This window comes from Gordionus sp. m RMFG-2023, chromosome 2 (assembly GCF_954871325.1).
Source record: "Gordionus sp. m RMFG-2023 chromosome 2, tfGorSpeb1-WG-v2, whole genome shotgun sequence".
NCBI classification, from domain to species: domain Eukaryota; kingdom Metazoa; phylum Nematomorpha; class Gordioida; order Chordodea; family Parachordodidae; genus Gordionus; species Gordionus sp. m RMFG-2023.
Window position 1 is genome coordinate 8,945,528 of NC_088776.1, and position 14,737 is coordinate 8,960,264.

The window sequence follows — 14,737 nt, forward strand, 5'->3', positions numbered from 1 at the left end:
GATAAATAAAATATCGACCACAAAAACAAACCTGATTCAAATACTCTAAAAAAATATGAAGATAAAAAAATTAAAAATATGTTTGAAAGATGAAAAACTAAAATACATATGATCACAATGCGGCTTATTTATTGGGTAACTCAGTATCAAGGTGAGCATCTTATTAGTATGAAGTTAATGAAGTATGTGATATAATACAAGAATTAGACATTTTTCAAGGTGGTTATGATCAAAATATTTCTATATTAATTTCAGAAGTAAAAGCGGCCAGTTTCATAGCAAATTATGTGGAAAGCAGTAACTTCCATAAGAAACAATCAAATTCCGGCCTCAAGTAGAATGATCTTTGTCCATCAGACCCATTAAACAAAGTGGCATTTTACTATCAATTCCTTCTACTTCTTCAAAAATTAATTTGTCTATTTGGGTTAATATTATTACTAAAACAGAAATCGATTGAGGATCTCGACAACAAAAAAATAAAATATTAAAGAAAATGATAATATTGAATATAAACAAGAGCAAGACTCTGCCACGGAGAGCTAAACATTTAGCAAGAAATGTTTGAACCTCTATTTGCTAAATCTCGAGGCTTAAGAGCTGATTTTGATTTTAAATTACTATGTATATTTATGTTAAATAAGTAAATTCGGTTGTTGGGGAAATATTGAACAAATAATATTTTACTATGTTGATGTTTGTAATATGAATAAATTGAAAGTTTAACTTGTCATATTGAAAATAACTAACTAGGATATATATATAATTAAATAATTAATACCTTTTTGACCATCGCGTATTATAATTTACATAAAGTTAATATGCTTATGTTGAAAGTATATTTTTTAAACCAAAATTTAATTAAATCACCATAATAAGAAGAATCAAAAAGATAATAGGATTGAATAAAAAACTAACATTTTGGTAGTCATCCTATTATTCTTACCATATGTTTCGGGTTATGAAATTTCCCAAACTCTATAATAAAGTACTATTACTATTATTTATTTTTTATCTTTACGATTTAATATATTTTATTTAGAATATAATATCTAGATGTTTCTTTACAGATAAAATATATCTTTCAGATCAATTGTATGTTGTATGTTTTAAAACTAATTATTTAAAATTTTTGTTATTTTTTAGCATAGAGATGATAAATTTAATAACCCAGATACACCTTTTGAATTTACTGAAGAAAATATGAAAGTAATTTAATTTGCACTATTTTAAAGTTTAATTATTAGAGAATCAAGGCTGTAATTAAACAATATCCGAAAGGGTTTGAAAGAGCAGCATTATTACCTTTGTTGGATATGGCTCAAAGACAGTTAGGTATTGTTAATTTGATCATATATATAATTATATTTTATAAGGATGGTTACCAATTTCTGCTATGCACAAGGTTGCAGAAATTTTAAAAGTGCCTAGAATGAGAGTTTATGAAGTAGCAACATTTTATACAATGTATAATAGGTAAATTAATTAACATTATAAACTGATTAATTATATAATTTATTTATAAATAAATGTACAAATTAGATCAAAAGAGTTATCAAAACTTAAATTAGATCATTTTTGGTACATTTAATTATTTTTAAAATACTTATGTAATTTAGCAAACTTTAAAAATATTAATATGTGTGATATTTTATATATAGACAACCCATGGGCAAATATCACATTCAGTTGTGTACCACTACTCCTTGTATGCTTGGAGGGGTAGGTAGTGATATTATTTTGGAAACTATAAAGAAAAGACTAGGTTTTTATATATTATATTACATATTAGTCTGTAAAAATTAAAAAATATTTATATAGGTAATTTAATTTTCTTAAGGTTATGTCCAAAATGTCAAAGAATTTTAATAAAAAAGTATTAAAACTTTATTAAAAAACACAAAATAAACCTTTTTTAATTAAAAAATAAAAATATGACCACAACATATTTGTGAAATTTTCAAAACTTCATCATTAGGTTTCCTTAAAGTTTTTAAACTTTGATAGAACATGTATTTAATGTGACCTAAAGGGAATGACTAAAATACGCGTCCCCGAAAACTACGCGTCCCCGGTCAAAACGACTTATTTTTATTATTATTAATAGGAAATCTTATTAAGCTTTATAATATGAGTTAGAAAATGTTTTTTTTTAATTTAAAAAAAATACGGTAACTAAATAAAATTTATAAAAATTTATTTTTTTAAAAATAAACTACGCGTCCCCGGTCAAAATACAGTTTTTTTTTTAAAAAAAAACAGATTCATATTTAACTCATTAAAAGAATACAGAATATGTAAATATTATATTTTAAAGTATTTTATAACTTAGTGATTTTTTCAAAGAACACTTTTTTTTCAAAAACACTACGCGTCCCCGGTCAAAAAACCGTTTTTTTTTAAAAAATAAAAGCAGATTCATGTTTAGCTTTTCAAGGAGATTCAGAAAATAGTAATAAAAAAAATTGGCTAAACTACGCGTCCCCGGTCAAAATACAGTTTTTTTTAAAAAATCAAAACAGATTCATATTTAGCTCATTAAAAGAATACAGAATATGTAAATATTATATTTTAAACTATTTTATAACTTAGTGATTTTTTTAAAAAACACTTTTTTTTCAAAAACACTACGCGTCCCCGGTCAAAAAACCGTTTTTTTTTAAAATAAAAGCAGATTCATGTTTAGCTTTTCAAGGAGATTCAGAAAATGGTATTAATAAAAAAAAATTTTTTGGCTAAACTACGCGTCCCCGGTCAAAATACAGTTTTTTTAAAAAAATAAAAACAGATTCATATTTAGCTCATTAAAAGAATACAGAATATGTAAATATTATATATTAAAGTATTTAATAACTTAGTGATTTTTGGAAAAAACGCTTTGTTTTTTTTAAAAAAATGTATTTTGACCGGGGACGCGTAGGGACGCGTAGTATAGTCAAAAAAAAAATTTTTTTTTATTAATACCATTTTCTGAATCTCCTTGAAAAGCTAAACATGAATCTGCTTTTTTTTAAAAAAAAAACGGTTTTTTGACCGGGGACGCGTAGTTTTAATCACTAAGTTATAAAATACTTTAATATATAATATTTACATATTCTGAATTATTTTAATGAGCTAAATATGAATCTGCTTTTTTTAAAAAAAATGTATTTTGACTGGGGACGCGTATTTTAGTCAAAAAATGAAGAAAAAAAGTTATTTTTCAAAAGCCCACTAAGTTATAAAATATTTTTAAATACAATATTTACATATTCTGAATACTTTTAATGAGCTTAATATGAATCTGCTTTTGTTTTTTTAAAAAAAATGTATTTTGACCGGGGACGCGTAGTATAGTCAAAATTTTCTGAATCTCCTTGAAAAGCTAAACATGAATCTGCTTTTATTTAAAAAAAAAACGGTTTTTTGACCGGGGACGCATAGTGTTTTTGAAAAAAAAAGTGTTTTTTGAAAAAATCACTAAGTTATAAAATACTTTAAAATATAATATTTACATATTCTGTATTCTTTTAATGAGTTAAATATGAATCTGCTTTTATTTTTTAAAAAAAACTGTATTTTGACCGGGGACGCGTAGGGACGTGTAGTTTATTTTTTAAAAAAATAAATTTTATATAGTTACCATATTTTTTTTAAATTAAAAAAAACATTTTCTAACTCATCTTATAAAGCTTAATAAAATTTCCTATTGATAATAATAAAAATAAGTCGTTTTGACCGGGGACGCGTAGTTTTCGGGGACGCGTATTTTAGTCATTCCCTGACCTAAATTACATTTGCTAAAATTTATTTATTTCTTTATATCAAAATTTTATGTTTTAAAATAATATGCGAGTCTCACTCTCAAGGGTTGAATTCAGAAATGTACAAACAGCTGAGTTGCCTTCAATTGGGGATCCTAAGAATTGTGGAAGTTAATTTCGGAACTGTATATAAATTATGATTTGCTTTTATTGGGAATTAACCCTAAAGAAGAGCAGATCTTTAAATTTATTTTAATCAATTTATTGACCTCATTGGATAAGCCACAGATTATACCATCATCCATGTACCAAACACAGTGGCCCCTACATTTTTTGAGTGATGGAAGCAGAATACTTACCTGATACCCCCCCCCCCTTTACCTTGAAATAATGATAAATTATTTTTTGATTCCCATCAATTTCAACAATAATTTTTATTGCACAAATTTTTAATATATAATATAAATAAAATGTAAAAAAATATATACCTTAAAAATATTATTTTTAAATTAATAATTTAGATAAGGGAAGAGAAAGGGAAAGAATTTATAATTTCATCAATATTTAATTGTTTAAATAAATTTTTCACCACTGATAAAATGGTTAAATTATTGAGAAATAGATCTTTCATGGTACTACGAAGCTTGTTTTAATTAATTTAATTTTACTCATGACTCTTTCGGCAGTACTTGAGATTGTAGGAATGGTTAATAAATATTTATATAAAATTGTTAAATTAGAGAAAGCAAAAAATTTAAAAGTAGATGATAAGGTAAAATAAACGAATAATTTTTTAGTCTGAACCATAAGTCTCAGAATTATCATCATCAGAAGAAGAAGAAGCTAAATAATGTATAAGTAAAAATATTTTAATTAAATAAATTTGTAATTCTCAGAATCTGACAAATCTTTCGATTTTTTTACCTCTAAATCACGAGTAATTATTACATCCCCCATTTTAGCCACCTACCTTTAAATATTTCGAAACTTCAATATTTCTTCAAAAATTTATATCATCTCTAACAATTAAATTTTCCGCTATTCCCTTTGATGTAAAAAATGATGTTTGATTTAAAAATTTCATCGATTCATCATTAAATCTTTCATTAAACTGCATAATAATCAAATCAAGTGCAGCATAAAACACACTAATTTAAAAGCCAAAAAAATAGTATATTTAATGGTGAAAGAAGTATATATATATATATACCACATACCTCCTTTTTGGATTGTAATTGAAGTCTGGAACTTTCAGTCAAAAGGTAGATTTCTAACCTTCATAAAATCTTGTGCCTTTTTTGTCCAAGTCAAACTTGTTATCAAATTCTTATCCTAAAGGCAAAGTGATAAAATAAAATCAAAATTTTCTATTCTAAAGACTATAGCATTATCCGTGGAAGCGGCAGTGAGACGCCTAAGCCCGTTGAAAGACTGATAGACATATATTGTTTAGGAATTACAACTGGTCTCAATATTAAAAATAATATAATATCCAAACTTACTGAATTTACCCCTTGAATTCCTAGTTGGGCAAAGCTATGATGGCGCCTCACATGAGTGAAAGAATCAATGGAATGGAGGCTTTGATTAGAGCGAAGGCGCCAAAGGGAAAAGGAGGGAAATATATATACTTTCATTATTAAATATAATATTTTTTAGCTTTAAAACCAGTGTGTTTTATGCTGCACTTGATTTGATTATTATGCAGTTTAATGAAAGATTTAATGATGAATCGATGAAATTTTTAAATTAAACACCATTTTTTACACCAAAGGGAATAGCGAAAAAGTCAATTGTTAAAGATGATATCGAAGATATCTCTGAATTTTACCATTTAAATTCATGTCAAATTTTTAAAGAAATGTTAAAGTTTCGAAATATTTATAAGGGCGAAAATTGGGGATGTAATAATTACTCGTGATCTAGAGGTTATATAATCTAAAGATTTGTCAGATTCTGAGAATTGTAAATTTATTTAATTAAAATATTTATACTAATACATTTATAGCTTCTTCTTATGATGATGATGCAAATTCTGAGACTTATGGTTCAGACTGGAAAAACTATTCGTTTATTTTACCTTATCTTCTACTTTTAAATTTTTCTACTTTCTCTAATTTAACAATTTTATATAAATATTATTTATTAACCATTCCTACTACCTCAAGTACTGCCGAAAGGGTCATGAGTAAAATCAAATGAATTAAAACAAGGCTTCGTAGTACCATGAAAGATCCATTTCTCCATAATTTAACCATTTTATCAATGTGAAAAAATTTATTTAAACAATTAAATATTGATGAAATTATAAATTCTTTCGCTTTCTCTTTCCCTAATTTATCTAAATTATTAATTTAGAAATCATTTTTGTAATTTATGGGTGTCAAAAAATAATTTATCATTTTTTCAAAGGGGGTGGGGGGTATTATTTACTACTTTTTAACTGATAACCAATAAAATGAAAGGATTTTATATAATTAACTGTCATACCAAATGAGCTAATTTGTATAAAATTAAAAATGATAAAACATCAACATTAAAATCATTTTTAAGAAAAAATCCCCCCCCCCCCATATTTTTTATAAATATTTTAAAAATAAAATACATTAAAAATAAGAAAATGTCATTTCCTACCTTTTAAAATCAAAAATCGGAATAGTTTTTAATTTTTATTTGCAGGTATAAATGTAGGTTTTGCGAGATCAAAAAAACTCGGTTATCTTTTATTTCAATATCTGACCTTATTTTTTTTTAGTTTAGTCCTGTCTTTCAACTTCATTAGTTTATAATGTATTCTACAATATTTCATTATAGACATATAAACAGACTTTTCAAATTTTCTTGAAATTTTATCCGAATACTGAATTAAAGGCTTAAAAGAAGGTCAAACAACTACGACCGATAACAAGTTCACCCTTTCTTGCGTGGAATGTCTGGGCGCATGCGTCAATGCTCCTATGATGGCAATCAATGACGATTACTACGAAGACCTTACCCCAGCGAATACCATGGAAATTATAGATTCCATATATAAAACCGACAAATTGCCCAAACCGGGACCGAGGTTTATATAAATTGTTTTTTTCTATAGAATATATTCAAAAATTAAACTAATGAAGGGAAAGAAAGGAAGGTGTAGGGAGAGAGAGGAAAAAAAATTGAGAAATGAAAATTTTTTTTAGAATATTTAAGCTTTTCACTCCAAAGAAATTGGAATCTAGAACTTCAGTGAAAAATTTAAAATTAAACCTTGGCCTTTGAAATAAATAAAAATTTATTCTCTAAGATGTGTATTTATTTCTGCTGGATTAGATATATCGTCGCCTAAAAATTAGAATATTCTATCTCCACTTTTTTTAAATATAATTTTAAAGGAAAGGAATTTTTAAAAATAAATTTCCATTGATTTCAATAGGATTTAACCTAGTATCGGATTTAATTTGAGTTATTTTATAAATATTTCTTATTTTTTAATGTAAATAGAATGATATAATTATAAAAAAATTGATTTATTTAAAAAAAAGTCATTTTTGAAAAAAGGATTTTTTTGATCTTGGCTAGGCTTTTTTATTCTAACTGCAAATGTAACTTCTTTTTTTTTTAATTGTAAATATTCTTTTAGATTTATAATTCTTGACCATTATAATTTTTTTAATATTAATTTAGAAGTAGCAGATTTTCTTGCGAACCTATCAACGGATTAACGTCTTTAACTGAACCTCCTAAGGGTCCGGGTTTCGGCATACGGCCTGATTTATGATTCAATTAATATTTCAACGTTTGAGAATAATATACATAATTTATAAATAATTAAATTATCTGCGTTTATATAGAAAATAATATAAAAAGTTGTCATTCTATTATTAAATTTACTTATTTTTCTATAAATGTGAATATTAATTATTTGTAATATTTTATTTTCCCTATTGTTAGTATAGTTGGGTAATGGCTAACTGTTGGCTACAACGGTTCAATCTACCGGTGCTTGCGGATAAAATCCGTTAATATTAAGGCAATTTAATTTATATTAGTTTCTTTTAAATTTGAGCTGCTATATATTAAAGAAAAGCTCCGAGGCCAAAGTGATAGCTTTCTTGTTGCATCAAAATATCTAAAATTATATATTTTAAAATATATATATAAAATAAGTTAGAAAAATATATAAAATGATGGAATATTTTTTTTTATAAAAGCTTGTAGTATTTTGAGCGATTATTATGAGCGAGCGGATGAGCAGTTTAATTGATAAACCCACTACATTCTGTAAAATCTAACAAATACTTATTGCTGCTAACAGTGAATAAGTTTCTGTTAGTTTTTACAGAACGCAGAAATAGATCATACTATTAACAAACTCTCAAGGCTTGCGTAATAGTATTTTGGCTAATACCTTAATTTAAAATCAGATAAATCCAATTGTTTAACCCTGCATTTGCAATTTGCGTGAATTTGCTGCCAAGTATATAAAAGTTGCTGTATTTTTGAATTCTTCTCCACAAATTCGCGCTAACTGCGAATTAACAGTAACAGAACTCAATGTCATATAATACTTATCTAGACTGACAGTTCAATTATAAAAATGCCCCTTAAGGCCTTGTTGAATACAAATCAGATGGTCACACGCCATTTTTGTTTTCCATATAATTTATTTTAATAATATTTATTTTTTTTATATGCTTGCATTAAATTTTATATGTAATGGCGTGCCATAAGCTGATTTGTATTGACATTGAATCATCAATCTAGTTATATAGTTAAGTAATGTCAGATCAGCCCAACAATCTAAAGGCCTAATACAATACTGGGATGAACGGACTTGAGCAGATAGGTGCAGAACCTTAAATTTGTAAGTCATAAGTGTAGTAAATGGCGATTACAATTCTATCAAAGGCTTTATACCAACGTTTAGAGAAATAATTTCTTGTAGCAATATATTTTATCTATTAATAGATAACTTTCCAATAAATTTATATTACCTATAGCCTACCTCTCTTATGTGCAACGATACCAGATTTCCCTCTTTTGGCGATTTTGCGCATAGCTAGCATTAATGCTTGGACATCTATTTACCAAATCTCGATGGTTGTTTAATATTATTTTAGCTAAAATCTTAATTGGGCCGTTTTGAAAAATCGGGCTTTTTAACAACACTGTTGTGCAGAACCTTAAAAATTGTAACCTTTCCCTATCAAATGTAACATCTTTTTGTGCCGATAACGCTATTGCGAATTTCAGAAAAAGCAAATGTGTGTTGGCGGAATTATTAGTTTTGAATGAAAATATTGTGCCATACAATTCTTATTACAAGAAGAAAGGGGCATTCTTCATTATCAATAGATATAGAAAGATTTGCGATAAAATGTTATGCCGAATTCAGCAGTAAATAGGGTACCTATCTTAAAATAAATTATAGATTCTCAAGTTATTGAATGGTCTGAACTTCTACGAATAATTCCAACAAGATCGTTATCATTAATTCCGGTTCTCGAAAGACTTAATAAAAACTATTTAGCTGTTCTTTTTTATGCCAAAAACCCCAATTCAACATAAAAAAAATTTTTGTTTGGCTGAAGCTTATTGGGCTTGGTTATTAATATAGGGACAACATTAAATTACTTGGTTAAAAAATTGTAGCCCGAAAATTCAAGTGCAGGTCGAGATTTGTTGTGATGATAAATTGATCACTATCTATTAACTAATCGCGATCTATTAAATAAAAGATCAAATGTTGTGATGTCCAAATCGCTATCTATTAACTAATCGCGAGCTATTAAATAAAAGATTTATTCTTTATATTAAATTAACTTTAACCTTGCGGACTCGTTTTATAAAATTAACTCAATAATTCGACATAAATTACTTGATAGATTTTGTAAACTATATAAACTTAGAAAATTATTGTACTTACCAGTTAAAAAATATTTTTAAAATAAATTTATTTAATTTAGTTAAATTTCTGTTTCTCATTTTTTTTCAACCTTAATAAGATGTTTTCAATAATGTATAAATTACAACTTTAAAAGCCCAAGTTATTAATAACTTTCCCGGTTACAGATAAAATCTGATATTCATTATATCGCATTATGAATGATGTTAATAAATTTATTAAAATAATCATTTCGTATTTAGATAAAAGTTATGAATTTACAAATAATAAATGGGAAAATCTAAGTATTATAAGGCTTGATATTAATTTAAATTCGAGGAAGTTAAATTAATATATTAATCTTTAACTGATATTTTTTTTAAAAATGCGCTTTTGGAATATTGGGCAAAATATGATCGATTATTCTAATCTAGCATTCTGCAGAAATCTTATTTTCCTTATATTTTTATACTATCTTTAGAGATCTAAAATCTTTAAAGATTTATCGAAAAGTTTGTAAATCACTAGCCTGTCTTGTCCTGTATCATTGGTATTGGTACTATTATTATTTTTTCTATAAATATTTCTCCTGATAGTTCGGTTGTCAAAATTTCAAATGGCATCGCTAGAAAGTTTTGTTAATCGTAAGTTTTTAAATACATTTCTTTTAATTTGTGTATTTTAGATACCGTTTCAATAATAACTTCAGATGGTCGAAATATTGTGGTGAATTTTTTCATTTTTTAATACCTTTTATAAATTTAATATGTAATTTGAATACACTGTAAAGCCTATTGAACCTACTTGATCACTAAAATTAATGTCCACTACACCGATTTATTATACTTAATTAGTGACGGGGCTTAATTTATGTATTATGGCAAAGCTTTACTATATATTTATGATTTTTCATAAAAATGTATACTTATATATATTATATAGGGTACATTAAAAGGATTTGATCAAACTCTAAATGTTATATTAGATGAAAGTCATGAAAGAGTTTATAGTACCAATCAAGGTATTGAACAAGTTGTATTAGGCCTGTATATAATACGTGGAGATAATATGTAATAGTTAATATAAAATTTTGATTTTAACATATTTTAGAGTACTTATTGGAGAAATTGATGATGATATTGATAAAAATTTAGAACTTTCAAGTATAAAAGCTGAGCCTTTGAACCCCTTAGTACGATGATTGTATCCTATATTAAATAAATGTAAATAATAATTGTAAATTATATAAATATTTAATAAATTACTGGACTATATAAATAAAAATATGGACTAATTTGGATTATAACAGTATCCTGTTGGTATGATAGTTTATAATTAGTTGTAAAAATTTTTATTAAATATCTAGATCCAAATAATTTATTCAAAAAATATATCATATATAAACACAAATTAGAGGTCAATATGGGGTATATTTTTTTTATTAGCCTGTTCACTCATGCTGGCCCTAAAAATATTCAGGTTGATTTTATTCTAATTCTCAATTATTATTAGCCCAATTCACCCACTTATGAAGGACAAGAATTTTATTATTACCATAAAATTGATTGGTTATTTTGAAAGTAGTTTAATTTTGAAATTTTTAATGCAATTTTATTTAATATGCCTGCACTTTTTTGAATTTTTCTTTTCAATTTTTATTCACCAAATATTATAATTATGTGATGCTAATCCCTCTAGTGTTGAGAAGCAACAGAGCTATGTTAGGTTTTCTCATATTCCATCAAACTGGATATTAATTTTGAGAGAGAAAAAAATGAGGAACCCTTCACACGTTTTTGGGTGATCTGCACAAACTTAAACACATAACAGCCCAAAAACTGTTATTTAAATCTCCATAGGCTAAGAAAAAAGAGTTGGGGAAACAAAAGTCTATAACCACGAACCAGTTTTTGTTAAAAGCTACCTTTATAATAGTGCATTCTTGCTACCACCATTTTACAAAAAATAGCTAGCTACTGCTACCACTACCTTTTCAAAAGGTAGATCACTATTATATACAAAAAAAAGTTAGCTAGTTATTTTTATGCTACTTTAGAACTTTTTTAAAAATATTTTTTATGTATCTCAATTTCCACAAATAAAAAATATAACTAAAATTTCAAATATATATGTATAATTTATTTTTTATTGTATCACAATAATTGTAACGCTTCCAAACTCTCATCCCCAAGTCTAGAGTAACGATCAGAAAGTATAAACTATGGCCAAATAATCGTTCAACGCTAGCACACAATGCAGTATTAAATTAAATATTCCTATTTTTTATATAAAAAAATCATCAAAAATATTATTTTTAGATCTTAAAAAATATGTCTAAAATTTAAAAAATCATCTAAAAATAGGTGGCGTTTTTGATCTGGCTATGGTCAGTTTAAATTATAATAGTAATAGTTAGAATAAAAAATATATAGGGGAGATAGATGGCTATGTATGCCAACTTGCTATGCCACCACTCTTTAACTTTTATATATTAAACCAATTCCTCTCAAAATTAGTTAAAATGTGAAAGGATTGAAATAATTATTTTTTAGTATGTTTTGATGAAATTTATATATAGATGAGTGGTTAATTTAAAGCATGTTTAACATCCAGATAATAATTTATAAAATATTATCATTAGATGGATGAATCTGATGATAAAATCAAATATTGTAATTTTTAATATTTCTTGAATAATATATTACCAGATGAAACATACCATGTTTGGATTAAGCTTGAAAATTAACTTATAAATTCATCTATCTCAAAATTATAATAGATACATCTTTGATTCAAATTTTATTTTAAAGTCCGGGCTACATATTCCAAATCACTATAAATTGCGAATCTTGCTTATATCTCCTAGAATTTTAAAAGTAATATTGAAAATAATATTAATAGATGGTAGGAAGAGCACTTGTGTTTAAATTGAGTTTTTCAAAAATCGCTATAATGAAGAAAATATTATCATTGTTCCCCGAATTGGAAACAATATTTGGGAATATGGATTATAATTTTATCATTTTAGCGATTATTTTTATAAAACTCAATTTAAATACAAGTGCCTACTTCCCTAACATCTATTAATATTTATTTTAAATTTACTTTAAAAATTTATTATAAGCGAAATTCCCAATTTTTTTTGTTTTGAGCAATTTAAAACCGAATTTGTTTAAATATTACTTTTAAATGTTTCCTCGTTGAAACTGGTAGTTTTGTTCGATGATATAACCTTCCGGTATTTCTTACAATGAAATTTATACCTTGTGTTAATTTTTTTTATCGAGATTAAATTATTTTGCAAATTCAAAGGGAAATTTCATCTTTTCATCATTTTTCAGGGAAATTACTTTATCAATATGATCTTTATAAAAATTATCTTCAATATCAATCTCTATTGTCGACATTTTAAATTATTTTGAAAACTAGGTTTATAATGCACATTTTTAAATATAAATTTCAAAATTAAATTAGATATTAAGTTTATGATTTAAGAATTAATTATTTATATATTATAATAATTTTTATGTGTATTTATTATATAAAATTGAAGTAGCGAGCAACCGCCATCGCTATTTAGTAGCGTGCTACTTTAACAATGCCGAGAGCTTCAGTATAATTTAATTACCTTAAAGGTGGGAGCGTGGCTGATTTAAGTTTAAATTCCTTTGTGTAAGTATGAAATGATTATTATCGATATTGAGTATCCATTGAATTTCGATTTATCCTAAATAAATAAAATTTAGTATATATTATTTAACTTCCATGGAAGATCATTCAAACAAAATTCTTTACACTTATCATTTGAACAAATTGCATGATACAATTGCTCCTGAAACCACTTTTCAATCCCCGTTTCGAATTAACTTATTAACTTAATACCAAATTATTATTATTATATTTTGAATCATTAAAAATAAATAATCAATCGTAAAGTTTAAAAAAATATATAAAGATAATCTAACAAAAAAAGTCAATATTAAAATGTCCATGCCAAGCCAAGCAAATTAAAAAAAATAATTGTTCCAAAATTGTTAACTGACCAAAAAGGCCTTGCAGATCTCCAATTTGTATAATTTTAATAATATATTATGCAAATATTATTCATTTCATTCATGCAGATAAGAATTTGATCAAATAATGTTAAAATATTAGAGATCAAATAATGTCAAATAGTTGAAATAAAATATGATTGCTCGCTAAGAATTAAATCACTACTGTAATGCATATAATATACTTAAATATTTGAATGTTAACTAATAGAATTAGCAAACATACATTTTACGGAAATTATACAGTTAGTTTAGTATAAAATAAATCGCATATTAAATTTTTTATAATTTTGATATTTTTTTTGATAAATTATGATATTCCTTCTATTGATAGAGGTGTGCTGCATCTAGCAAGCAGATAATTTGGTAAGCACGTTCCTCTTGAAATTATTGGCCGCTTTTGTAGCACAACTATCTTAATAGGTTCATCAGCTATAATTGATATGAGCCATTCTTCCTAATAGTTTGCCTTAGACTTTTGAACGAGAATGGCAAGCACCTGGAATGTCAATACGATGCCAAATGCTCATGTAGGACGTTTCAGGTGCTACCTTATTTTTTTCAATATGGGACTCGGACCTATTGAAACTTTGAAAGGTCAAAAAGATAAATATATATATATATGTATCTAGAAAATTCCTCCATCTTTTTACCCATATTCTTCCTTTTTTGTGGAATTCCTTTCCCCAATCCATAAAATTATTGAATTTATTTGGCAGGTAATTTTCTCTAAATAACTGGGAGAAAATTAAGTTCCTCTCTTTAATTTAAAAAACTTTATTCAAGATTCTAAGAGGTAAGTATAAATGCTTTTTTGAAACATTTCCTAATCTATCTTATTCCTCCTTACTAGTGTTATTAAACGGCTCGTCTTGAGCCGATTTTTAAAAACTGCTAATTCAATATTTTATCCAGAAAAATACTACGCAAGTCTGAAGATTTTGCTTTTAGAAGGAACAAAAATGCAGAAATATATTAACGAAATCTTGAGGGTATAGCATTATTTTTCTGGCTAAAATATTGAGTTAGCCGTTTTAAAGAACGGACTCAAAACGAGCCGTTTAATATCACTACTT

The 14,737-nt window shown here is 25.9% G+C and overlaps 2 protein-coding genes across 3 annotated transcripts; both read left to right on the plus strand.

The window, feature by feature from the left end:
- Window positions 1-937: 937 nt before the first annotated feature.
- On the plus strand, window positions 938-7,653 carry LOC135923436 (NADH dehydrogenase [ubiquinone] flavoprotein 2, mitochondrial-like). 2 transcript variants are annotated; one of them, XM_065458174.1, is made up of 8 exons: window positions 938-988; window positions 1,043-1,102; window positions 1,147-1,209; window positions 1,248-1,335; window positions 1,377-1,476; window positions 1,662-1,765; window positions 6,615-6,807; window positions 7,410-7,653. In XM_065458174.1, exons 1-8 carry the CDS (start codon window positions 950-952, stop codon window positions 7,501-7,503), a joined length of 741 nt encoding a protein of 246 aa, XP_065314246.1. In that variant the 5' UTR covers window positions 938-949; the 3' UTR covers window positions 7,504-7,653. The 2 variants fall into 2 exon arrangements, with proteins under 2 accessions (XP_065314246.1, XP_065314247.1); XM_065458175.1 differs by lacking the exon at window positions 938-988 and having other exon boundaries at window positions 1,044-1,095; window positions 7,410-7,647.
- A 2,540-nt stretch (window positions 7,654-10,193) lies between these two features.
- On the plus strand, window positions 10,194-10,901 carry LOC135924603 (U6 snRNA-associated Sm-like protein LSm8). The gene is made up of 4 exons (XM_065459691.1): window positions 10,194-10,253; window positions 10,295-10,335; window positions 10,552-10,679; window positions 10,720-10,901. The coding sequence occupies exons 1-4, from the start codon at window positions 10,226-10,228 to the stop codon at window positions 10,808-10,810; spliced, it is 288 nt and encodes a 95-aa protein (XP_065315763.1). The 5' UTR covers window positions 10,194-10,225; the 3' UTR covers window positions 10,811-10,901.
- The last annotated feature ends 3,836 nt before the right edge of the window (window positions 10,902-14,737 follow it).

Coding starts and splice junctions, on each gene's coding strand:
- LOC135923436 (XM_065458174.1), top strand. CDS start 950: ATGTTTCGGGTTATGAAATTTCCCAAACTCTATAATAAA. Junction 1,336..1,376: donor TATGGCTCAAAGACAGTTAG/GTATTGTTAATT, acceptor ATATTTTATAAG/GATGGTTACCAATTTCTGCT. Junction 6,808..7,409: donor TTGCCCAAACCGGGACCGAG/GTTTATATAAAT, acceptor ATATTAATTTAG/AAGTAGCAGATTTTCTTGCG.
- LOC135924603 (XM_065459691.1), top strand. CDS start 10,226: ATGGCATCGCTAGAAAGTTTTGTTAATC. Junction 10,254..10,294: donor GCTAGAAAGTTTTGTTAATC/GTAAGTTTTTAA, acceptor TGTGTATTTTAG/ATACCGTTTCAATAATAACT. Junction 10,680..10,719: donor ATAATACGTGGAGATAATAT/GTAATAGTTAAT, acceptor AACATATTTTAG/AGTACTTATTGGAGAAATTG.